We start from the raw sequence: 24,356 nt of genomic DNA, 5'->3' as shown, positions 1-24,356 counted from the left end.
TCTTTCTTTTTCTTCCCCCCTCCCATCTAAGACCCCCTCTCTCTTTCTCTCTTTTGTGACTCATGGGTGGGTTCCATGTCTGGGGGACAGGCTCCTTGGGCATCCTGGCACTGGGCAGAAAAGGAAGGAAGGGGCTTTGCTCTGCTCCTTTGCTCTGCCTGCCGCTGCTACCGTTGGCTTTCCCCTCTCTGCATTTGTTTGCCCTGAATGGTAATAGCCCACGTGTGCTGCTTTTTATTCAGTAACCGACACTTTAACCTCTCCTCTTTACAAGAGAGCGTTTGCCACAAAAACGAGACAAGCCGGAGACCTTTTACAGCCTCATTGGGCGGGGGTGGGGGGAGCCAACATTGTGGAGAGACACTTCTGCAACAAAGCCACCTCTTAACGCACTGGGCCGGCCAGAGCTGGAGGCAGACCCTGGCCAGGGCTGAAAAAACACAGCAAGTAGCCTCCCAGGCCATGGACATACGGACAGCCTTAGTGCAAACTTGCGTGCATGGATATAACCCCCTACTGAGCGTGCATCTAGAGAGCAGAGATACATGCATGCAGGCACACCGCCAACGCGCAGACAGACACACAGGCTGCAAACGTCCATCAACATAGAGTCTGCAGACAATAGCACCATGCACATACACCACCAAACATACGTGTGCACAGACGGACTGTAAATATTCATGCATGTGTGCACTTCGTCACGGTGCATGCACGCAGATGGACTGCAAACTTTCATGCAAACACACCACCAATACACCCGCACACGAACAGATGGCAAACATGCATGCAGACACCACATGCATGTGAGAGGGGTGCTGACTGTGATCTTGTGTGTACTTATCATGACTACGGTGAAATGTTTACAGATACCAGACATACCTGCAAACAGATTGCAAACTTGCATGCATCTAGACAGACCCCTTGCTGCACATACATACAGCAAACATGCATGCAGAGGCAGACAGCATACCCACAGTCCCAAAGCTGTGGCATCTGGAGATGTAGGGATAAAACCCTGCCGGATCTCTTATATTTCCCCTGAATATCAAAATATTTGAAATCCTAGTTCATTTCTCCTTCCCCTGGGGATATAGGGAGGACGGAGGGTGCTTCTTATAAGTATGTGCGGGGAGAGAGAGAGGTGGACGCTGCTCGGCTGTCCCAGACAAACTGGGTCCAAATGTATCTTGATTTTGGTATGGAGCTCTGGGAGCCATAAAGCCAGCCTGTGCTGGGTTTCCCTTTGCTCCGGGCAGGAGGTAGGGGTAGGGCCTGGGATTTTTTTCCCCCGCTGGAGGTATTTTTTGTCCTCCTCTAATTTCTCCATAAAACTCCAGATGACTGAATTAGACGCTTTTTAAAGTCTCCTTCTAATCAGCGTTAAGGGGAGACCCTCCCTCTCTCCCCTTCGTCTCTGGTTCTCTCTCTGCCTGTCCAAGGCTAGTTTGCCTTAGGGGCATTTGCAAATGCTCGGATTTACAGTTCTCTCACACACAAACCCATTTCTATAACCCCACTATAATGCACCCATAAAACGGGGAGAGAGCGAAAAGTGCTGCGGATCAGCGAAAACCCCTTCGCTCTCCCATTAAAGTCCCTGGAAAGGGTAATTCCAGCAGTCCCAGGGGCCGAGGTGGGTAATGACTGCCTGGAATTCATTTCCAAAAATCATCGCACAAAGAGACCTGAGGACAGAAAGGCAGCGACTGCGTCCGGCGCCACAGTCGGCTCCCCATGTTACAGGGCCAGGCGAGCAAGTTTGGTGGAGACTTCTTCACACTCGTAAGAAAGTAACATATTTCCCAGTAACTGCTCTTTCTTTCTTTCTTTCTTTCTTTCTTTCTTTCTTTCTTTCTTTCTTTCTTTCTTTCTTTCTTTCTTTCTTTCTTTCTTTCTTTCTTTCTTTCTTTCTTTCTTTCTTTCTTAGCTACGTAAAGGCCAATTCTTTAGGTAAATGAATCCATCAGAAAGAAAGAAAGTTTCAAAATGTGGCATTTCTAGCAGCTCTTTCCAGTCTCTTTGTAACCCTGCCGCTCCCCCACCCCCCCTCCACACTTTTTCTCCCCCGCCTCCCCGGTCCCGTTTCGGAACTGGCTGGGTTTATAACCAGAGGGGATCTGAGGGCGAGTTTCTTTGGGGAAGGAAGGCCCAGTTTCGCCACTGAACAAAGAATGAAAACGAACCAACAAAGGGATCCCCCTCCCCAGTGAGGGAGACGCAGGTGAGGAGAGGGCTTGGGGAAATTTGCCAGGAGCAGTCAGGGGCTCCGGTCTAGGGAGTGTATTTGCATATGGGGGCATTTTCAGGGTCCGGGCACAAACGGGCCGTAAGTTTCTGGGGGAGCCCCCACTTTCCTTCTGGGAAAGCAGCGAGAAATGGCGATTTTCGATCGTCTTTATTTTTTTGAAGGTGACGATTCCCACCACCGGTCAGAGCGAAAGCCCGAGTCTGACGCCTAATTAAAAAGAGTGGCAGCGAGAGTCATTCATCTTTAGCATCAGCTGCTAACGGGCTCGCAGTTCTAGTGACTCCGAGGACAGGACTGTGAGAGAGGGGAGTCGAGAGAAGCAGGCGAGAACGGATTTAATCAGAGCCACTGGGAAAGGGAAGGAGAATTTACAGAGCGGGGGGGGGGGAAGGGGAAAGAGAGAGAGGAAAGAGAAACGAACCCCCCCCAAAAGGAGTTACTGGATGAAAGCAGGCAGGGAAGGATGAGGGGGGCAGACTCCGGCTCCCCAGATCTAAACTGTAAGCAGGTACCAACCCTTTCCATCCCCCCTTTGCCTCTGCAGGATCAGAGAAGCGAGAGAGACATCGGGGGAAAAACCACCCGGGCTAGAGAGAGCCAGGCAAAGGAAGAAAGGATCTCCACTGAGCTGCGGAAGGTTTTGCCCACCTCGCCTGCCGCTCCTCTCCTTTGCCACCCTGCTCCCTTCCCTCCGTCCTCCTCTCTCTGAGGTTTACAAACAAAACGTCACCAATCGATAAGCCTCTCGCTGTGTGTGTTTGTGTGTGTGTGTGTGTGTGTGTGTGTGATCCTCACCGGCCGGACTCCCAAATCTGCCGCTCCCGACTCGTTCACTACCTGTAAGTTCAGAATTACAACCTTCTACTTCTATGCAAACTTTTCTTTGTAAGCGTATCCTTTCTCTGGGAGGGAGGGAGGGAGGGAGAGAAACAACCAGCAGGGGATCAGTTAATTTCTGACACGCAGGTTTGCCGCCCCAAAGTGGGCAAACAAAACAGCCCCTGTGGATTTTGTTAACAATATACAGAATCAATAATTTAAAAAATTATATGAATTGTGATTAACCGAAAGAAATCTTTAATTGACCAGGCTGAGGGGGAAGACTGTGGCATTCATTCTTTGGGGGAGAATACACATGTATGCCAAGGTTTGGTTTCTAATTAAATTAGCACTAATTTAGAGTGTGTGTTGGTGTGTTTAAAATGTATCTACTCGGTGACATTGAGGTCGGGGCCACTTTAAATGAAAATCTACCTTTCGCCTCCAGGGCTCCTTTATTAAGGGATAGCCGGGAGCGCAGCGTCCGGCAGAAAACTAGGTTGTACTTTCCATTAGGAAATGCCAATCAATCCTTTTCAATACACCAATTAATAAATCCGATTGGTGACAGCGCTTCCAAGGTACCTCTCTGGGGGGGTGGGTAAGTGAGTGGGGACGGCGAAGTTAGAAGGAAACTGTCCTCAAATAGCAGCCAGACCCCTTTCCCCCCTCCTCGAGGCATGTCCTGAGAAGCATTCAGATCCTGAGCTTAAAAATAAGTACAAGGATCTCCCAGCCAAAACCAGAATGAGATCTCAGGCGAGGCAAAGGTTTGGGGAGCCAGTATAAAGCCCTGGCCGGTGGGAAACAAGCCGGGTGTTAGAAAGGGGGACACAGAAGAACGGAAGGGAAAGAAAGAAAACGGGGGGGGGGTGATGAAAAGGAGAGAGAATTCCCGAAGTGGAGCCTTCAGGATGAGTCTCTAAGCCTCCCGTGTAGTTAAATTAGTACACTTTAGTGAGATAGCTCAGTGGCGAATATTTTGTGAGTGTGTGTGTGTGTGTGTATACACACGCGATTAGAACAGGGCCTGTAAATTCCCCTCGTTATTTTATTTATATTTAGCCTGCACTTATTTAAACTACACCCCCTCTCCTTCCCCACGCCACGCAACTCTAACCCGGGGAATAAACATCATCGGTTTTGTTCGGTTAATTTCAAAGTGAACGGCAGCCCCAAGGTTTCATTTTTCATAATTAAAAGGAGGCCAGGAAGCTACCAAACTCCTCCAAGCTGGCAATCCATCCTAGGTGGGTTGGTTGCTCTCTCTCCTGGTGCTACGCTCTCCACATATACAAATCGGAGGGGAAATGGGGGGGGATAGTGGCTTTATTATTTTTTAAAAGAAACGGGTAAACGTAGAGCATACGGGATTGTGTCGTAGGACTTTGATGCTCGCTCTGTAATGTAGCCGTGACATCGGGTCTCCTTTCTTTGAAATGACGCTGCTAATGCGAAACAAAACAAATGTTGTGAATATTTGTGTAGCTGTAGGAAGCCACAAGAAGTTCCCAGCCAGGCGAGCGGCCCCTTTGGCGGAGGATGGCGGAGCTGGGACAGGTGCAGGTATGTGGTGGAGGTGGGAGAGGGTGGGTGACGGGGCAGTTATGGGTGGTGAAGCCCCCTAACTGGCTACATTTCCAGGTTACTCCATATGGCCAGAACAAAATCAGACAACAACTATCTGCATAGTCCCTTCCTGCCAGCCTCGCCTCCCTCCAGGGAAGCACTCACATGCCATTTCAGACTAATAGTGCTAAAGGAACTGATCACTTTTCTCAAAGCTGAGCCAGTCAAAAGGACCCTTAAAACAGAGCGCGAGGTTCCCGAGAAACCTGCTACTAATAGCTAAATAAAGAAATAATACACAATAATAACAAAAACCCGGCCGCCTGTCTTAAGAAAGGGGAGCGAACGAGAAAATTCATATTATTGCACGTGCTTTCACCCTGAAAATCGAGATTTATTTTTTTACACTCAGGGACGGTGGCCGTTGGTCCTGGTTTTGGTGGTGGGGCAAAAGCCACTTTTGCGAGTCTCTAATGTGCGGTGTCAACACAGAGCAGAGGGGCAAGCGCAGCGGAGGCTGATTTTACAGGTTTGCACTTCAGAAAGGAGAGAAGTAAAAAAGAAGAGAGAGATTGAGATTGAGAGAGAGAGAGAGAGAAAGTCTCCCAGGCAGCCTGATCCCATTAGCTCCGTCCTTGGGTTGCATATTTATACGGTCTAGGAGGTGAACAGATGGACTATCAATTTAATTCCATCTTCAACACCATCAGAGATTGATTTTCTACTCGCTTTTAATTTTGCCATAATTAATTAGATCATTACAACTGTTTGCTATTGATCTCCCTACTTAAACCTCAGATGCAAAGGGACTTCGGCAGACCCTTTAAAAACACAGAAGGGAAAAGGAACACAGGGTATATATTCACAATCAAATCCACTATATATGCACAATGAACGTACCTATATTATGGATATATATAATCCTACTCATATATCTGTAATAGACCTGCCAGAGGGGTGTGTGCATATGTATGTATATATGTATATGTATCTCTCTATCTCTCTGCCTAGATCTGTATACATGCGCGTCCGCATTCCCAGGTTCCTAGCTCCTGGATATTGCATTTTATGACTCGATCAGAAATGGCAAAAGAAAATCATAGCAACAAACATTAGTTACCAAACGTAACATGGAATCCTCCCCCCCCCCCAGCCCTCCCACCCCCCCCCCCCCAAATCCTGGCTCTTAGCAGCAGCTAGACGCTAAGACAGCAAACGAGTCAGCTCTGGCGCACAGCAAGGTTTGTCACATAAACCTCAACTCGGGTTCTGTTTTTCACAATGAAATTAAAACCCCCAGCTCTAGATGTAGTTTGAAAGAATCAAACTGCACAATTGTGCGCCTAGCCCGTGATCAGCCGGTCAGGAGCCCCGAGGAAATTCTCCTGCACAGAAGGGGTTGTTTGAAGCTTTGTTTGCAAATCAGTAAAAAATAAAAAAATAAACAAACAAACAAAAAACAAAAACAAAAAAAACCGTCAATGGGAAAAGAAGATTTCCCTGTCACGGCATGGTTTGGGGGCAGGAGGTGGATGTGAAGTAGCTAAATGAAGCCAAATCATTAGCTCCCAGTGTAAACCTCTCAATCCCTGTTCCGAGCTCCAGATCCCAGCGCTGAGACCTGGACTCTCCAATGCCGCTCCCCCAAACCAATGCACTGACTCACAAGAAGCTCAGCACACTCAGGGCTCACAACACACACACGCGAGAACTGCTCGCTCCTCACACCCCACACTCCCACTGGCAAGGCGCAAACAACCTGCAACACACGCGGGAAACCCAACACACGCACCAAGCAGCCCACGGGAAAAGCGTCCGAGAGGAGATGGATACAGTGACTTTAACCTTCTCCAGAGGGGACAAAACTCGTGCTAGGAAAAGTAGAAGTTTCAGAAGTAAAATTATTTACTGGGTAGGGCGGGGGTTCAGTTTGCTACAGACGCAGCCAGCTAGACTGGGAAGGGGAGAGCGAGTGAGGGTAAATACCAGGAGTCCAGACAGCGTGCTGAGCACACACACACACAAGCACACACACACACTGCATGTCACAGACTCACAAACACAGAGTGCATGTTCCACAAACAGTGCATGCATGTCACACACACACAGAGTGAATGCATGCCAGCCACACACAATCCATACATTTTGCACGCACAGTCACACACACACAATGCATGTCACAGACATACACAGCGTGCATGCATCACACACACACACAGTACATACATGTCACACACACGGAGTGCATGTGTGCCAGCCACACACAATGCATGCATCTCTCTCTCCCTCTCTCTCTCTCTCTCTCACACACACACATACACGCACTGCATGTCACAGACTCACACACACAGAGTGCATGTCACACAAACAGTGCATGCATGTCATACACACGGAGTGCATGTGTGCCAGCCACACACAATGCATGCATCTCTCTCTCTCTCTCACACACACACACACAAAGTGCATGCATGTCACACACACAGACACAGTGGAGGCGTGTATGTCTCTCACACCCATCTGGACGTTCTCTTGGGGGTTGCCTGCAAAGCACCCACTCTAAACAAGGTGAGAAACCAAGCCTGACGTGGTCTGAAGCGCGGAGGCTGTAGGAAGTGTGCGGGGGGAGGGGTATTTAGCAGGTGGGATGGAAGTGTTGGGGGACCTGGTGGAGGAGAGGAGGCCCAGGCGGTGAGGCGGCTGCCTCCTGCCAAGGGAGGGAGTTGGGGTGACTGGCTCATCCCCTCCCTCCTGAATATTCAGGGCTCGCCCCCTCACTGCACCCTCTCGCCCCCGCCCCCTTACCTGCTCTCCCTGAGCTCTGAGCCATGGATCCTTTGCCTAATGGTCCGTCTCCCCGGGACGGCTGCAGCCCAGGAGATCCGCCGCGGCCTTGGCTTGCTGCGCCTCCTCCCCGCTTGGGTGTCCCGCTTTCCCCCGCGGACTCGCAGGATCTAGGCGCAACCACCCACAACTAAACGGTTTCGATAAGAGCGCGCACCCAGCCGCCCCGCGCACACACAGAAAGAGCCAGCCCCGGAGAGAGAGCCGCCGCTCCACTGAGCCGGGGCAGGCGCGGGGGGGGGGGACAAATAACAACCGACGCCAATGCAGCGCTGCCGCTTCTCAAAGTGCAGCGGGACTCACCTGACCCCGGCAGCGGGGCTGGGCAGGGACAGGGGCGCGAGGTGAGGCAGGGCTGCGGAGGAACTTCCTGGAAGTTTACAGGGAGGTGCTGGGCCAGCGGGGGAGGGGAGAGAACTGGGTGCAAGCGAAGGGAAGGCGGCGTGGTGCCAGGCAGGTTTCCCGGCCGGAGAGAAAGGGGGTGGGGAGGCTGGGAAGTGGACAAGGAGGACGGGGTTCAATGCAGCTCATCTAAACAGATGGCCAACTCTGGAGGCTGGCCTGAGGGGCTACCCTGCCCCTTCAGTCTCCAGACATCCCGGGGCTCGCTCGTTTAGCGGGAGAAGCTCACTTTGGGTACATATGCAGGCAGTTTTGTAAAGTCTCTGTGTGATATGATGGAGTTTTGGCTGTGTGTTTCAGCGAGAGGTTTTAAATCACCCGTCTACCTATCTATATCCGATTGTCCCATGTTGGAAGCCCTGCTAAAGACCTCACGGTTTCAAAGCCTAAGCGCGGTGAAGAAAAATCCCCAGGGGTAAATACACCCCCGAGCGAATGTTTTTCTTTCTCTCTTTCGCTTCCCCCCTCCATCCTTGCATTGATTGAAAATCTCTCTCAGCTCCAACAAGGAGTCCCAGGGAAAATGAACCATTCTCCTATCGATTCTTCATTAAAATTGCATTTCTGCATTTGCTAAATTGGTTTTAAAAAGCTTTCCCTGTTATTTTTGTCTTGTCAGGGCCGACAGTACTGGGCAAACAGTATTTAAAAGCTTGGGATTGTTTTCCCCCACAATGAGGCTGAGTTGTTGTTTTTTCCCTAAAGTCTTTAGGAAAATGTTAACACCAGATACAGGGGGACCAATTGCAGCGAAGTAGATGATTGTATAAAATACAGGGGTGGAATGAGACGCTGGTTTCATCACAGTTAAAAATAATCGATTGTAGCTTCAAGCAAAGAAAAAAGTTGCCCTTTAAATATTAAAATAGGAGACAATAAGAAGTCAATGATGGCAGGAATGATTATTTTCCGAAGTCATCATCACAAAGGCTACTTTGTGTTATTGTCTAGTGAAATTCACCAGCTCCCTCACCCCGGCAGAATCCTGCTCCGAGCAAAGCAGAATCGCTGCTTTGAAACATGCCTCCACGGGGAGATAGTTAAATAATTCCAAATACCTCCCCCCAACACACACGCGCACCCCGGATTCCTCCAATCCCGTCCCCAACAGCCGCCGAAGGATACCCCTCCCCAGCTAGTGTGGGGGGAAAACACAGCAAAAGGGACCCTGGGAGATTTACTTTGAGTTCTGCAAACCTCTCTCAAAAGAGCAGGGAAGCAGAAATGTCTTCCTGATGTGTTTATCCCCTAATCAGTTCATTAGTTATAAACAACATGACATTAGAAGTTTGGAGGCAGTTGATATTAATTTTTATTTAACTAGTTGATGTTTAATCCGTCACGCCAGGCTACATCGGAGTGAGAAAGAACTGCCTGACACAAACCAGTTAGAACTTCGCTCACCGCGGGCATTGCCCGGGCCCCCCGACAAACAAACGGGGAGGGGGTGTGTGGTGTGTGTTGGGGTACTTGGGGGGAGATGGGGAAACAGCAATAACGCAGGGGAAGGGAAAGGGAGCCTGTGGGGAATGAGAGAGAGAAAGGGGGAGAGAAAGAGAGGCTAACAGGGGCAGGGGGAGATCCCAGGGCGAGGGCAGAGAGAAAGAGAAAATCAGGGCGATGAAAGAGAAAAATAGCGGGAGCAAAGAAAATAAAAGGGCGAGGGAGAGACACAGCGAACGGGGGCAGGAGAAGAGCGAGGGGTGGGACAGGAGGGAGAGGGAACCAGAGAGTGAGCAATGGAGAAAGGTAGGCAGAGTGGGACGACAAGCGCGGGGGGCGGGGGGGGGGAGTCCTTGTGCCAACCCTGGCTGGGGGAGAGAGGGGCTCCAAGTATCGCAGGGAGACCCGTGCGGTGTCTCCGCACGCCCGGGGCTGTGGGGCTGTGCTGTATACCGGGCAGTCCCAGCTCGCTGCTGGGCAAGGACCGGGGAGCAGAGCCCCGCGCGTGTCTCAGGTGCAGCGTGGGGCTGGGCGCTTCTCTGCAAAGAACCCTTCTTCCTCTTCATTCAAATAGGCACCATTTAATTAGAGCGGGATTGGCGGAGGGATAAAAGCAACACATGGAAGGATCCGGATTGATGTTGATCGCTCTCTTCCCAGATTTCCGGGATGTAACATTTCCTATCGGGGTCAGGCAAGGGGGCACGGATCCTTTGTTCTTAAACAAAAAGCAAAAGTGCTTACCGAAATAATTTCCGTAAATCCCTGAGTGCCAGACACGTCTGTGTACGTGTGTGTACCTATGTATGTACACACACAGAAATATCAGCTATATTTGCTAAACGGATATACCAATAATTGGAATCTAGAAATATAGACACACCTGCTGTATCATTTATTTTCTTCCTATATGGACAAACAGGGTACACACGTATATATTTATGCATAGTACGTGTAAGTAAAAGTATATGCATGTGTATATACAATCTAACTAGATATTTACACTATATATATATTTACACGCTGTGCACATTCACATCTATATGTGTGTAAATATCTAGTTAGATTGACTATACACGTGCATATACTTCTACATAGTGTATGTGTGTGTGTGTGTATATCTATATATATATGCATATCGATTTGAATGTATATATCTATATCTATATATCTACATTCAAATCGATATACGTGTAAATATATAGTTAGATGCTAGAAAAAGACACACGAACTATATATATTCTCTATATTTTATCCCTTTATAGGCAACAAACAGTACACACACATATATTCTGTATACGTTTATACAGTCTTTTTCTTAAAAATGTATTATAAACATCTATTTATCTATCTAAATGTATATTGTTTTAAATATAAAGCTAATGTTAAAATGATCTAATACACAGGTTAAGGAAAGAGTGTTTGTACATCTGGGTCTAATGCTTAAATTACCCCAAAGTACAAAGTTTAGTTTAAAAGTCATAACATGCATGCAGTACATAATCTCCTATAGTACATAATTACATTAGTAAGTGCACATATTAAACAATTAAAATACCGCCCTGCAAACACAAATAAAAGAGAGAATCACTTTGAATGCATGAATTAATTTCTTTTCCTGTGGTCTGCATAGATCTATATTTGTATTTCTCTGGGCGAGGTATATCTAAAATGAACACACGTATTAGCCAGATTTAATTTTAATATCTATTTTCAGATTAATCAATCACTCCGTCTATCTCCCGTATAAAGGAAATAGTTTACATTCCGAAGAAAATTGCTAGCTTTCCAGCAGTTAATAGTTAACTCTAGAAGAGAAAGTTCCCAGGGAAGTGCAGCGAGAGAGAAGCGACTCTCCCCTGCAAAGTGTGAGCACCTGGCACTCATTCCTATAACTGCGATAATTCAGTTCATAAAACCCCCTCTTGGAGAAATCTGCTCCTTAGTTCCGGGCTCAGATCACCAGCTGACTCTGGTCGTTTTAGGAAATAAATCACGGAGCCAACATTTAAAGAAATAGAGGAGACGGGGGGTGATGGCACAAATCACCTTCTCCATAGGTCAAGAAAGATTTCACTGCAACGGGCAACACTGTCACAAGCAACTGGCTTCCTTGGGGTGGGGCTGGTACATTTTGGTGTAGAATGAAAATGCAGGCTTCTCGCCTGCTTTCCTGTAGAGAATCGCCAGGAAGCCGAGACCGTTCCGTTTTCCTGCCATTGCCTACTGATTAGTCCAATGTCTTTTAGCAACCAGGCTCCACAAACCAGGGCTCACTCTCCCCACCTCCTCCGGGTACTTTCCCCGGACACTGAGCAGGGAGTGTCGGAGGAGGAAGGTAGCTGGGGGTGAGCGCTGGCTTGGGACAGGCGCCTTTGAGCTGGCCTGGTCGAGGGGACTGGAGTGGATGGGCTCCGGGTTTAGAAGTGGGGTGAGCTGGTACAGGGGTGCAGGGAGGTTAGCTGGGTGTTGGGGTTGCCATTGATCCTTTAAGGTGGGTTGGGCACTGACCGCCCAGGCTAAGGGGTAGATTGAGAGGAGCCTGCATCTGGAATAAGGCTTGCTGGAGCAGAGTGGTTTGGAATTCGCTCTGGTTCAGGGGCTGTGTGTGAACCTGCCGCTGGGGTGGTGTTTGGTGTGATGGGGGTAGCAAGGAAGAAGGGGGTGCTCCTGGGCACTGTCAGACTAGAACTGCGGGATTTTGTCTTGGATCCCGGGATTCACTGCAGAGGGAACGGGTGGGAACGGGGTCCACGTTTGCAGTAGGTCCCACCTAGAGCAGGAGTGGGATGGGGGGGGGGGTTGGATGAGGAGTCCGTTGAGGGTGAAACTGTGCTGGGATCCAACTATAGCTGGTTTGCTGTGAGATTAGCGCTGGGCCGGCTTCATGCATGGGCTGGGTTGGCCGGGACTGGGCTGGGTTGGAATTAGCTGCGGGGCTGGGACTGAGCCAGAGGTTTGGGCTGAAGTGGGGCGGGGAACGCTAGGGTTCAGGGATGCTTGGGGCTGTAGAGAGTCGGCAAGAGGATGGCTCTTGGGTTTAGGAGTGGGGTAGATGAGGATACTCATCTGATGCTATAGGGAGATGCAGAGATGGTGCACGTGGTTTGCAATGTGGGTTGGGGTAGGCCAGGGAATAGGGACCCACAGGACCTGGGCGATTAGGGAACAGGTAGAGGTGCTGCCATGGGGCAGGACCAGGATGTGGGCAAGGCAGGCCAGGTTACTGGGTGAACTGGGCCGGGCCTGGCCTGGCCTGGCCTGTGGGGATTTCAGTGCGTTGTTCCTTGAGGGATTAGTGACTAGACCCCCTGGGGCCAGGACCTGGGCTGAGCCGAGCGTCTGGGAGTTCTGAGGGGCGTCATTCTAGGATTTGCATGGGACACACGTGAAGTGACATGGCTGGGTGCAAGGCAGGGACGCAGCGGAGCGAAAAAGCGAACGGGCTGGGCCGGGGGTTAAAGTTGCAGTCGGAGTAAATGGGCGTGTGGGGCAGGGCCATTTGGAAGCCACAGCAGAGCGGATTCAGCCCAGGCTGCAGTACTGGGCTGAGGGGTATCTTTAGCATCATCGTTTGGAGCTCCAGGAAATGATTAACCAAACTGTTCAGAACATGTGCAATTCAAACACCTGCCCTCGCAAAAAGGGAATTTTAACCATCTCTCTCTCTCTCTCTCTCTCTCTCTCTCTCTCTCTCTCTCTCTCTCTCTCACACACACACACACACACACACACACACACACACACACACACACACACACACACACAAAGTTGGAGCGGCTCTATCCATCCTTGCTAAAGGGAGACTTTTCTCCCTTCTGAAACGTCCGCGGGTTAAACTTCCTCCCGAAAGCAATACCCGATGCCTGTCGATTCTGACCCAGGCACTGGGAGGAGGACGCTTGCCCTAGCCGGTTGCTATTTCAGGCTAAAGCCCCCGCAGTAACTCCGCTCGGACATTGCACTGGGAGCAGATCCGTTCACCAGAGGGGGCAGTGCAGCCGGCCGGGGCGGGGAGCTACTCCCCACCCAGAAACTCCTGCAGGCTGCAGCTCTCTTCTGCGGTGTCTCCCCCAGGCCAGGTCCTCTGGAGCACGGACGAGTGGGCGATATTTTTGGACACCCCCTGCAGCTCAGCGATAAATCAAGATCCATTCCCAGCCGCTCCCCACACAGAGCCCCCACCCAGCCGAGAACAAAACCCAGCGAAGTGGCTCTGAGATGCAATCAAACTCCCCTAGGTGGCTGCTCAGAGCACGAAAGTGTGGAGGAGTTGCTGGAAGCGGGCAGGGTGCAAGCACATGGCTTGGTGAACTATTATTACTTTTCTTCCGGGTGGGTTCTGAATAGTTTCTCGCTAGAGATCGGGTTTGCCAGGTGAGGAGCTGTCAGCTGGGGTGGGCTGGGTTTGCCCTCTGTAAGGGACAGCCTGGGATGGGTGGAGGGAAACACCTACTATAAAGTTAATAGCCTGGATTTGTCCGTGTGAATTTGTTGGGGCTAAGGTCCTTAGCAGAAACGGAAGGGGAAACAGAGAGAAAATCAAAAGGAGGAGGGAGAGATATAAAGAGAGTGAGGAAATTTTAGTAGCATGAAAAAGAAAGGAAAAGGAGAACATAAGAGCAGGATAAAAGTGAATGATAGGATAAAAACCAGGATGTAGATATATCTATATATTACTAACAAAAGACAAAGGGAGAGAATAAAATGGGGGCAAACTGAATGAGAAAATGAAAAAGAGGGTGAATAGATAGATTATAGTATTTTATTAGTAAGAAAAAATTAGACAAACCAAGAGAATGAGGGGAGAGAGAAAGGAAGGAGGGAAGCAGAGACATGATGAGATTTTTTAAGGGCAAGTCAAACTCTTGGTGGATATTAGCATGAGACAGAAAAAGCGGCAACATTTATCACACATCGTGACGAGGTGGTTTTTACACTGGGATTTTATGAAGCCCCTAAATCGCTGTTTTAAATTGTTTTTCAAGTTTAAGATTTTTTTTGCCACACTTTTTTTTTTTTAGCTTGAATTTTTATTCTTCGGTTTAGGATTCTTTCAGTTTGTGTGTGTGTGTGTGTGCACACGCCCGCCTGGGACACACACACACACACACAGAGAGACAGAGTGTTTAACGCTCCCTTTTTCCCAGAAAGTGACCCCCTGACAGTTCTTAGTGGAGCTGGGGATTTGATTAGGGAATCGGGCCTTGCTCCTGTCCTTCTGCGGCGCAGGAGATCCCATTTATATCTATGCCAGTTCATTTCCCTTCTTCCACCCTCCACAACGAAACAATAATACAAGATACTAATCAATAATCGAACTTCCCAGAAAACTTTGCCAGGAAGTTTGGTCTGAGCCGATTACAGCCTTCGGCTTTTGAATATAACCCCCAGAGGACATAGCGGGGCACAGTCTGGTATTTCTCAGTGGCTTGCCTCTCTCCGGAGCCAGAACTGGGTGGCTAACACAGAGATCCCCGCATCTGATACCGTTCCTACTACAAGTTCAGTTGCCCAAGGGGACTCACACCCAAGGAGGAAAAATAAGCTTGGTAGCGGTAGCAGTTTGAAAACCAATAGAGAGCTGAATAAACAGCCACCTTCCACAGGGAACTGATTTCTAAAAGAGCAGGGATGAAATCCGGGCCCGCTGCTGGTTTGAATGGAGCCGGGATTGCACCCTCGGTGGTTTATGTGACCACACTTGCAGGTTCAATAGCCTGGAATCCATTCTCCCCTCCCAGCGGGGGAAAAGAAGATTTGGAGGTGTGGGGATTTGGAAGTGTGGAGAACTGTAGAAGTTCCAAATACAGTGTACTCTCCCCTGACAGTCTGCTTTGAATGGACGAGGATTAGACATGCTCTAGGAAAACAAATGATTATAAGTAGAAATAATTGTAATAATACCCCCACTCGCCGCTCCGGACTGGCTGAGCTCTGCTGTGTGAAGCCTCTCTCTGCATATTCGGAGAGCGACAAAGATTTTTGTGTTTAGGGGGAGGCTAAGAACGTCACTAGAGACTGGAAGAGGCGGGGGGGATTTAACTCCTGGGCCTGCCACCTTATCCCAGGACCAGCACCGTGTGTCCCTGCTATGGTCTGGGAGCTGCAGAGAAAAGGAAAGTTGCAGGTCTGTCTCCTAACCCTGTTACGGCCGGCTCTCAACCAGTTGCTATAAAGGGGGGGTTCCAATCTCCCCCAGGGAGGGAAAAGGCTGCAGGGGAAGGAACAAGCTAATTTCAAGCCGATTTCTCATTAGTCTCCTTAACGTCTATAAGGGAGAGAAAATTAGGCACCCAGCACACGTTTTGGCCACTTCATACAAAATGCAGATTTGAGAGATGATGTGAAATGTGCCCTCGAGTCAATGATCACAGATAGCTGACTGCCATTTTTTTCTCTCCTATTTGGAGCTGAGATGAGAAATGCCCCTGAGCTCTCCAGGTCCAGGCAGGGTCCTTTAATAACTGACAAATTGGCTCAAGATCTCCACCCACTCCCATGCAGCAGGAAGGGAAAAAAATCCTTGCTTTTCTCCAGCCAATCAGTAGGAAAGCTCCCTTGTTTCCGAAGCGATCCCTGTGCAAGCAAGGACAGAATTTAGCAACTGCGAGACAGGACTCGGGTCTTGGGCATGTGTCCCTTTCCAAGATCTCTTTTGCTGCACCCCCAGCACAGCCAAGTGAGGGGGGCAGCTTCTGAGCGCGGTCCCGCACAAACAACCAGCTGCATTAGCAAAAGAAGGCAACCCGCCCATCGGCTACCAGCCCTGGAAGCACATTTCAGCAGAGAAAGTTGCTAAGGGCGGTGTGTGATGGGCACCGCTGGCTGCAGGGATAATTTGTCGCCAGGCCAGGCGTTCAATCTGCTGGCAAGCCCTGAGACTAAAGTTTTGCAGAGTCGTGGAGGGATTCCCCACCACCCCGACACAGAGACATTGCCCGAGCCTTTAGAGAGAGAGAGAGAGAGAGAGAGAGAGAGAGAGAGAGAGAGAGAGAGAAGTTTAAGGAAACTTAAAAGGAAGCTGACATGCTTAGCCCAAAGTGTGCCACCTTCATCTCTCTGGCACCCATTGGCATGGAGGGGCCAAGCAGAGAGTTGGGCTTCTAAATCGAAACCAGCACAAGGAATGCTGGAGCGGGAGGCTAGAATCAGGAACAAGTATCAGTTAGGACATGAACATCCAGTCCACTCTTTGGCATTCTCAAATGCATCCCCCCCCCTCACCCCCACCTCCCAAACAGGGAAGAAGGGGGAGGCAGGGGAATAGAAAAGGAAGGAAAGGCAAGAAGAGGGGGAATATAAATAAAAGCTTTCCAGTCCGCTGGAAGAAGAAATGTGTATTTCTTTTTTCTAAACACTCCTAATTTTTCAACCCAATTGAAAAGAATAAAATGTATAAAGAAAGCAGGGATGCAGTTTTCCAGAGCTCAGCTGCGGAATAACTCCTCATCATATGCACCGATTTCTTTGATTAATCCCGAGGTCTAAAGCAGAAGCAGCTCCAGTATGAAACCTTGCACGCCAAGCTGCTTCTGCTTCCCTACTTTGTTGGGATCGTTTATGTGCATTTTTTTTTTTACAATAATTTGAACTCCTTTCCCCCTTACCATACCCATTTTTCTGAAGCGGTATCTGCTCCCTAATTGCCCTGAATACAGAGCTGGGGGTGACCAGACAACTGAACCCTGCTGGTAATTGCCTCGATGGCGCAGTGGTCAGAAACCTACAACTGCTCTAATTCCGAGTGGAAACCTGTCTACATAGTTCTACATAGTCATATAAAGACTCGAGAATCTATATAAAGACATATGTTTCTATACACGTGTGTTTATATATCATACCGGCATACACACATATACATATGTTCATCGCTGTGGATATTATTTTAGTCATATAAAGAATTGAGAATATATATATATATATATATACATACATACACTATAATATATATTACCAATTCTTTGTATATGACTATCTATGACAGTTCTTTATATTATCAATTCTAACTCGTTGTATACCAGTTCTCTGATTCTCTGGATAGACCTGTATATATGTGTCCAGTGAAATATATAAGTAACCAATTCTCTATAAAATATAAAACATTTAATATGTAAATGTATTATCGGAGATAACCAATTATTTTTAAGACACCAAGTTAATATTTCACACACACACATACAGAAAGGTACACAAGTATATAGACATAAGTGTATATAGCTCCGTGTGTTTATATGGATATCGCTTTCTCTGGGCATGTGTATATAAAATATTAACCTGATGTCGTCGTATAAAGAATTGATACGATCTGCACAATTCTTTACTCTTTCGCAAGATGATTTTGTTGTTGCTAAAACAACACTCCTATTTCTCAAAGAAACTCCTGTTTCAGGGGTTTGTCACCCTAAATACTAATACACAATATTGAATAATTTCTCCAGCTCTTGTCCTGTATCATCCGACTTTGAATTAACCACAAGCGTCACATTTCAGCCTCTGATGAATGTAACATTTGTCTGTGCATTTCGGCGGGGTGGGGGGAATAGCCCTGCAAAGGACACGACAATCGTGGTCTATTTGATGGCTACCTCGCAGGGATCGGAGTGGGTTTGATTCTTGCTTTGCTGGTTTAAACGGATTCATTTTCAATCCACAGCCCCAAATATGATAGCGCTGAATACTGTCTCTCTGTGTGTTTGTGTGTGTGCAAATACATTTTTTGCCCGCAAACTTATTTGAAAGGAACCCAAAGAGTTTCTGGCTGTGTCTGGGCTGCCCAGACAGGGGGCTGGACCCTTTGAAGAATGTCAGTTCTGTGTTGTGTTTGATTTTCTTGCACTGGCTCAGGGCTGCTTCGCAGGAGGCGCTAATTGGAGTGTAACTGCCAGGTCATTGATTTCATGTTACCGGAGCTGTGGTGGGTTTTTTGTTTTTTTTTCCTGTTTGTTTGGTTGGCTTTTGGACGTGAAATTTCAGCCCAGATCAGAGGCCCTTGGAGGCGGGTGCAAAGCGGCATCCCTGGCCCAACTACCCCTGTCTAGGCGATCCCACAGAACCCAATTAACGCAATCCACACGCTGCTTGGGAGAAAAACCTACACACGCAGCGATCTTCATACCGTATTTCCCCTTTGGTGGAAATCTGAGTGCAGGAGAATTATCAGTGGCTTTTAAATAACAACAAACGCTGGGGGGGGGGTAAAAATAATTAGCCCCACCCTCTTTGGGTTTCAAGGGCTCTAATTAAAAACCCGAAAGGCAATTCCTTGGCAATATCTAATAATAGAATTAGCAATCGGTTCCATCATTTCACAGAGGGATTTACTTCGAGGGGTAGTGTGTGAGCTCTATTAATAATAATAAAAAACCCTGCTAACCCTCTTTTTAAAATTAATAACTCTGTAATTATAATAATTTTATGTGCCTTTTTATAAGAAGAGGTTAATGTTGCCACAGTCTGGGGATAGGAAGGATGAAGTGAAGCGAGATACTGCTGCTTAAACTGACACCTTCCTGTTTTAGTAGGAGACATTATTATTAGCAGACATCTGCAGGTAGAGAATTAAAATTAAAATCGCTTTCAACAATTCAATACACTTTTTATCAGCCATCTATCTGAAAATCATGAACATTCATCATCAGAGGCATTCTCCCTGAAAACAAGAACCCATTCAAATTTTATACAAATTATCATATTTATCATAGTCTGAAACTCTGGAGTAACATCTCCACAAACTGTCTGCTAACTCCCCAGGGAACTGAATTTCACTCCATAGCGGCTCATGGCAATTCTCTCTCTCCATCCTCCCCCCTCGCCCCCCTTCTTCCTCTGTCTTTCTTCTGGCCCTTTCACACTCCCTGCTTCTTGCATCTCAACAGCCTTGAGAATGGAGAGAGAGCGGAGAAGAGAGAGAGATGCAGCCACAAGCAACATTAAAACGACAGACAACAGGGAAAGCCCCCCCCCCCCCGTTGCAAGAGAAGTAAGTTTCGCCTCATGCCGTAACAGTACACAACTGTCAGTAACAGTTTTGGAAGCAGCCGGAGTACTTTCCCTTTAATTGGGAGTATTTACAACAGAACTGTCCCGATTAATTCTCAATTAATTATTTATTATTATTATTATTATAACGCTTAATAAAGTCAGTAATAGAATAACACAATAATAGAATAACCTGATTTTCCTCCGTGCAACCTTTACAACACCGCGACTGCTTTGGCGTGAAAAATTCAGTCGGCGCTGCAAAATATATTGGCTGCCGTTTATCTGGGCACATCGGGCTGGCGACAAATCAAACGAATCGATGCTTTGGGTTTGCTGCTCTGGATCGGACAAATCACTGCCCAAGCCGCGCGAATGACAAGAAGTTCATCGGCTCCGCATCAGTGCAGGGCCCCCACTGAACCCCCGAGGAATTGTTGGGTAAAGACCATATTCCTCGCAAAGAGGGAAACCAAATGACCCAGAGGCGCAGATTGGACTGGGGTGACCCAGGGCATTAATGCGCCTAGCTGATCAGATAATGCACAGGTGGGCTAACTCCACTCCCGCATTACTGCTTTTCATAGAATACCAGGCTTGGAAGGGATCTCAGGAGGTCATCTAGTCCAACCCCCCTGCTCAAAGCAGGACCAATCCCCAATTTCTGCCCCAGATCCCAAATGGCCCCCTCAAGGATTGAACTAGTCACCCTGGGTTTCAGAGTAACAGCCCTGTTAGTCTGTATTTCGCAAAAAGAAAAGGAGTACTTGTGGCACCTTAGAGACTAACCAATTTATTTGAACATGAGCTTTCCTGAGCTACAGCTCACTTCATCGGATGCATACTGTGGGAAGTGGGTTTAGCAGGCCAATGCTCAAACCACTGAGCTATCCCTCCCCCTCCTCTTCCTTCGCTATACAATTTGCATTGTCTTTTTCTTTCTTTTTCTCTTTCTTTCTTTGGCTATCCATTTTATAATGGCTAGATCCCACCTTTCTGTGGATCTAACTATTCAATTAGGGCGGATACAACTGGCCTCACGGTTTAAAGTAACTTTCCAGCACATTCAGATAATAATTCCCTCTGTGGCCACCAGCAAAATAACTCAAGGCTGAGCATAGCCAGGCCTGGTGCCACTTCCGGATCCCCAGATGCTCGCCCCTCCTGCCTGCCAGACCTTGGAGCCCTGTGGCTCTGGGGCTCAAGCCCCATGGTTCCCGACTCCACGTGTGCAGTGGACACTGGCTTTGTAATCGCTGCAGTCCCATTTCCAGGGAGGAGGCTGACATATGGGTCGTGCGGGGACCCACTGCAGAGATCCCACCCTCACCTTCCTACCCCCTGGCACGCTGGTTTCCTCCCCTTCTCTGCCCCACCCGCACCCCTACTCTTCCCGCATCTCCGTCTCCTCTTCCCCCTTCCCATGACCCTTTCCAGCCGAGACCTGGCTCCCGACCCTCCTCGGGCACGCGCCCCCCTGCAACAGCTGTGCCTTGTTCTCCCTGCCCGGAGATCCGTGCACCCCGAGGGGCCTGGGGCATGGCCCTGGCGAAGCGGGCAGGCCGGGAGCGGGGGGAACAGTGGGGTTCCCCGTCCTTGAGCCGCTGCCCCCCCAGCCTTCTCCTGGGTGCTGGCATCATCCCCCGAGGAAAGGGACCCTCGATAGGGGAAAAGCCCATTGCAAAGGGACGGGAGACACCCACCCCAACCCCGACCGGCCCCCCAATCCCCGCCCCCCAATCCCTGCCACCAGAAGCGAACTGGCCGTCTGGACGTTTTCTTTGGACCACTGGGTAACCTTTGGGAGGGGCGGGGGTAAATTGGGCGAGCTAGGCAAACCCTACAAATGCAATTAGCTCCGGGGAATGGCTTTAAAGAGACGGGGGGGGGGGGGGGGTCGCAGACGTTGCGACCGAAGGCGCTGCGCGGCGGGGTAAGGAGCCCCCTGGAGGGACTGGGGAATGGGTCCCCCTGATGTTCAATTGGGGCATCCTTAGTGCCCCTCTGCCCTCCACCGAGCACCCCGCTGCATGCCACGCCTTAGAGGTCATGCCGTGGGGCTGGAGCCCTGGCCCAAGTGGGATCCATAGATCAGGCCATTTCCCACCCTCTCGCCTTTCCCATGCACTGTTAGAAACACCGACCCCACCCCACAGCGTCCCTCCCAGGACCCCACTGGCCACCCAGCCCCAGCACCCATCCCACCAGCTGCCTCCTCTCCCTACTGGTCCCAGCACTCCAGCCTGGGCCAAGCGTATCCCTCAGCCCTGCAGAAAAGTAGTTCCAATACAATGTTTGTTAACTAGGTTAGCTAGGCTGTAGAAGATTTTAATGTTGAATTTTATGGCTTTACCACGCTCTACCGTCCTTGTGAATATTGTAATATTGCATTTTTTACAAGTTACTCTTCTGTTAATGTTCCAGCTAGTAACTTTTATAATCCTCCTCAATGAAATTTTTTTGTATTCTTCCGCACCGTTAACCTCAATGGTGGCACCTCAGCCCCTGGCAGGAGGCAGAGATGAAATGAATTCCTCTTTAATCAGAAATAATAATAATAAAAACACACACAAGGCTCCCTCTGCCTTTTATTTCAGCTTCCCTTCGAAGGGAGAAGGGGGGGGGGTATTCAGAAGTCTCCATTCTCCCAGTCTCTTGTGCTGCCTCTGTTAGATCTGGTTTATTCCCCCACATGATGGGGTGTGAAATAAGGAGTCCCATTTCCTTCCCTATCCAAGCTCTATCCAGTTCACCTGACCCTGATTTGCTGGGGAAAGGGACAGAGCAGCTAATCCTCCTGCACTGCTGAGTGTCTTAAGTTGGCAGGTCTCAATAGAGCCTCTTCCAGGATTTTTTTGGGGTAGGGCCATTTTTGCACATGGCTGGGGGCTATTCTGATATGCATCTCCCATGGAAGTTGTTCTGTTTTATTTAAATAATTAACTGGTCATTGCGCCAGAGAAAGCATTAGGAGGACTCTATAACCCAGTGGTTAGGGCACTCACTGGAGACGTGGAAGATTCCTTGTCCTCATCAGGCAGAGGGGAGACTTGAACTAGGGGCCTCCTACATCTGGTTCAGTTCCCTGACCCCAGGCTAATGGTTATGAGGGAGCGAGCACCTCCTGCCCCTTCTTCCTCAGAGCTGTATTGTGTGACCTGTACGCAGGGGCCGATTGATAGGTGGCCTCTGGGCATGCCTAACAGACCTGGCTCTGCACATGAGTTAGGTGGCTGAATGCTCATCTTCCCTGGTTTGTGACTTGCTGTGAAGTACAGGTAAGAGAAAGGTGTCTGGACACCTAGAGTGAGGCAGAAACGCAGGCACCTGGGGACCTTTTACTCCAAATGTTTAGGCAACGAGCACGTTTAGACACCTGCAGGGTAGGTGGCAGCTAAGTGAGAGTTTTGTGGGTCACAGTGGCGCCTAAATATAGGACTTAGGTGTGTAAGTACCTTTGGGGAGCCCCCCAGAGGACCCCAAGCCCTAGACACCAGTAGAGCTGGATGGTACAGGATCTAGAACCATACCAGCCTAGCAGAGGTGAATTTTCAGTTAATAATGTGCTGAAACCTATTATATTAACTGCCCCCCCATACTTCCTTAGATTTAAATAGGAATAAAACCCTACCCAGACAAAAAGCTGTTGGTGCCATGATGATGAATTAGACTTGCAATGGAAAATGGCCACCCAACAGGAAAAAGAATCCTATCCCAATAACAGACCGAATGCCCCCACCCCTGGTGAATGGGGAATTCTGAATGTATTTCTAACTTGATGAGATGGTTTGTATTTCCCTTGGTTGTTAGTCTTTCAGAACTTTGTTCTGATACTCAGCCTAGACTGTGGCTGAGATGGCAATATAGGCATTGCTTGCATATTCATGACAGCGGCATGAATAGGAGTCAGCTACTAGCTAGGGCTATATCTCAGGCTGCGGTCCCCTAGAGCAGCTAACTTGCAAATCTCACAATATTTGGTGTTTTTCTTAAAGCTCTTGGTATCAAGTGGTTATGCGAGAATCCCAGCTCTCCTGTATATTAAAAAGCGTGTTGCTTGTCATTTTAGTTAAAGGAAAAAAGCTTGAAAATGGAACCCAAAATGGAACCTAAAATCTCAAAAACCAGAAGGTAAATAAAAAGAATCCAAATTTTATTATTATTCTTTTAACATTTCATAATCAATAAGCAAATTTCATGATTTTTCAGGGGTCTGATGTGTTATTTCTGAATGCTTGGGGTTGGCTATGTTGCTATAGAGTTATTAAGACAGCTTCTACCTTCTTTGCAAATACAAAACAGGTCATTTCAGTCATCTGAATGGCAAAGATAATTTCCGTAATTTAGAATGCTATTAGTTGATGCATATGCATAATTTGTTTTAAGTTCAGAGTCTAAAGAATAACCTGAAAATGAAAACAAAACAAGCAAAAGCAGTTTAATTATATATACAATTTTCCTGATTTCTCATTTTAATTTTTGTTATTTTTATTATAACTATGTTTGGCAGATTTTGGTTTTATTATAATTTTGAGAGATAATACTGATGTCTATTTTTAAACATTTATTTATCAATTTAAATTTTCACAGTTGGGGAAATTATTGGAGGCATCAGACAATAAATATTTAAAGACAGTCGACGTTGATTTCAAAAAGTTAAAGCTTTAAAGCCGTTGGCAACATGACGTGTTAAAATGTCAAGAGTAGATAGATTTAAATTAAACCCTACTAAATTCTCAAGCAGCATTGTTCTTACTTTCTCTATCTGTAAATTTCTGCTATTATCAATGGAAATATTTTTTTGTTGGTTTGTATGTGTGCAGTAAAATCGACATTTACCAATAAAAATCTAATCTTTCCAAGTCCAATTGTAACAGTGTAGGTGTTTGTTATTTATTTCATGCTCTTAATTTAAAGCAAATGAATTGCACAGCTGCAAATTTCTCTTTAAAAAAGCAAGAGGGTTTATAATCTTTTAGTGGAACCAAATTATTATTATTATTATTTATTTGTATTACAGTAGCACCTTGATCTAAGATTAAGGCCCTGTTGC

At 47.9% G+C, this 24,356-nt stretch overlaps 1 protein-coding gene and 1 long non-coding RNA gene across 3 annotated transcripts in view; one reads left to right on the top strand and one right to left on the bottom strand.

The window, feature by feature from the left end:
• The window catches only part of PAX2 (paired box 2), a 133,216-nt gene extending 125,505 nt beyond the window's left edge, over positions 1–7,711 (bottom strand). For both annotated transcript variants that reach the window (XM_073352923.1, XM_073352924.1), the window contains exon 1: positions 7,439–7,711. In XM_073352923.1, the coding sequence (XP_073209024.1) occupies positions 7,439–7,463 (25 nt within the window). In that variant the 5' untranslated portion in view covers positions 7,464–7,711. The remainder of the gene's footprint in view (positions 1–7,438) is intronic.
• Positions 2,099–24,037, top strand: LOC140914621 (uncharacterized). Its single transcript, XR_012159926.1, has 6 exons — positions 2,099–2,221; positions 2,793–3,087; positions 4,556–4,633; positions 19,201–19,304; positions 23,373–23,434; positions 23,894–24,037. It is a non-coding gene; the product is annotated as an uncharacterized lncRNA (long non-coding RNA).
• Positions 24,038–24,356: the final 319 nt, after the last annotated feature.

The sequence above is a fragment of the Lepidochelys kempii genome, chromosome 7, assembly GCF_965140265.1.
Source record: "Lepidochelys kempii isolate rLepKem1 chromosome 7, rLepKem1.hap2, whole genome shotgun sequence".
Lineage (NCBI taxonomy): Eukaryota > Metazoa > Chordata > Testudines > Cheloniidae > Lepidochelys > Lepidochelys kempii.
This window is presented reverse-complemented; position numbering and strand designations above follow the sequence as displayed.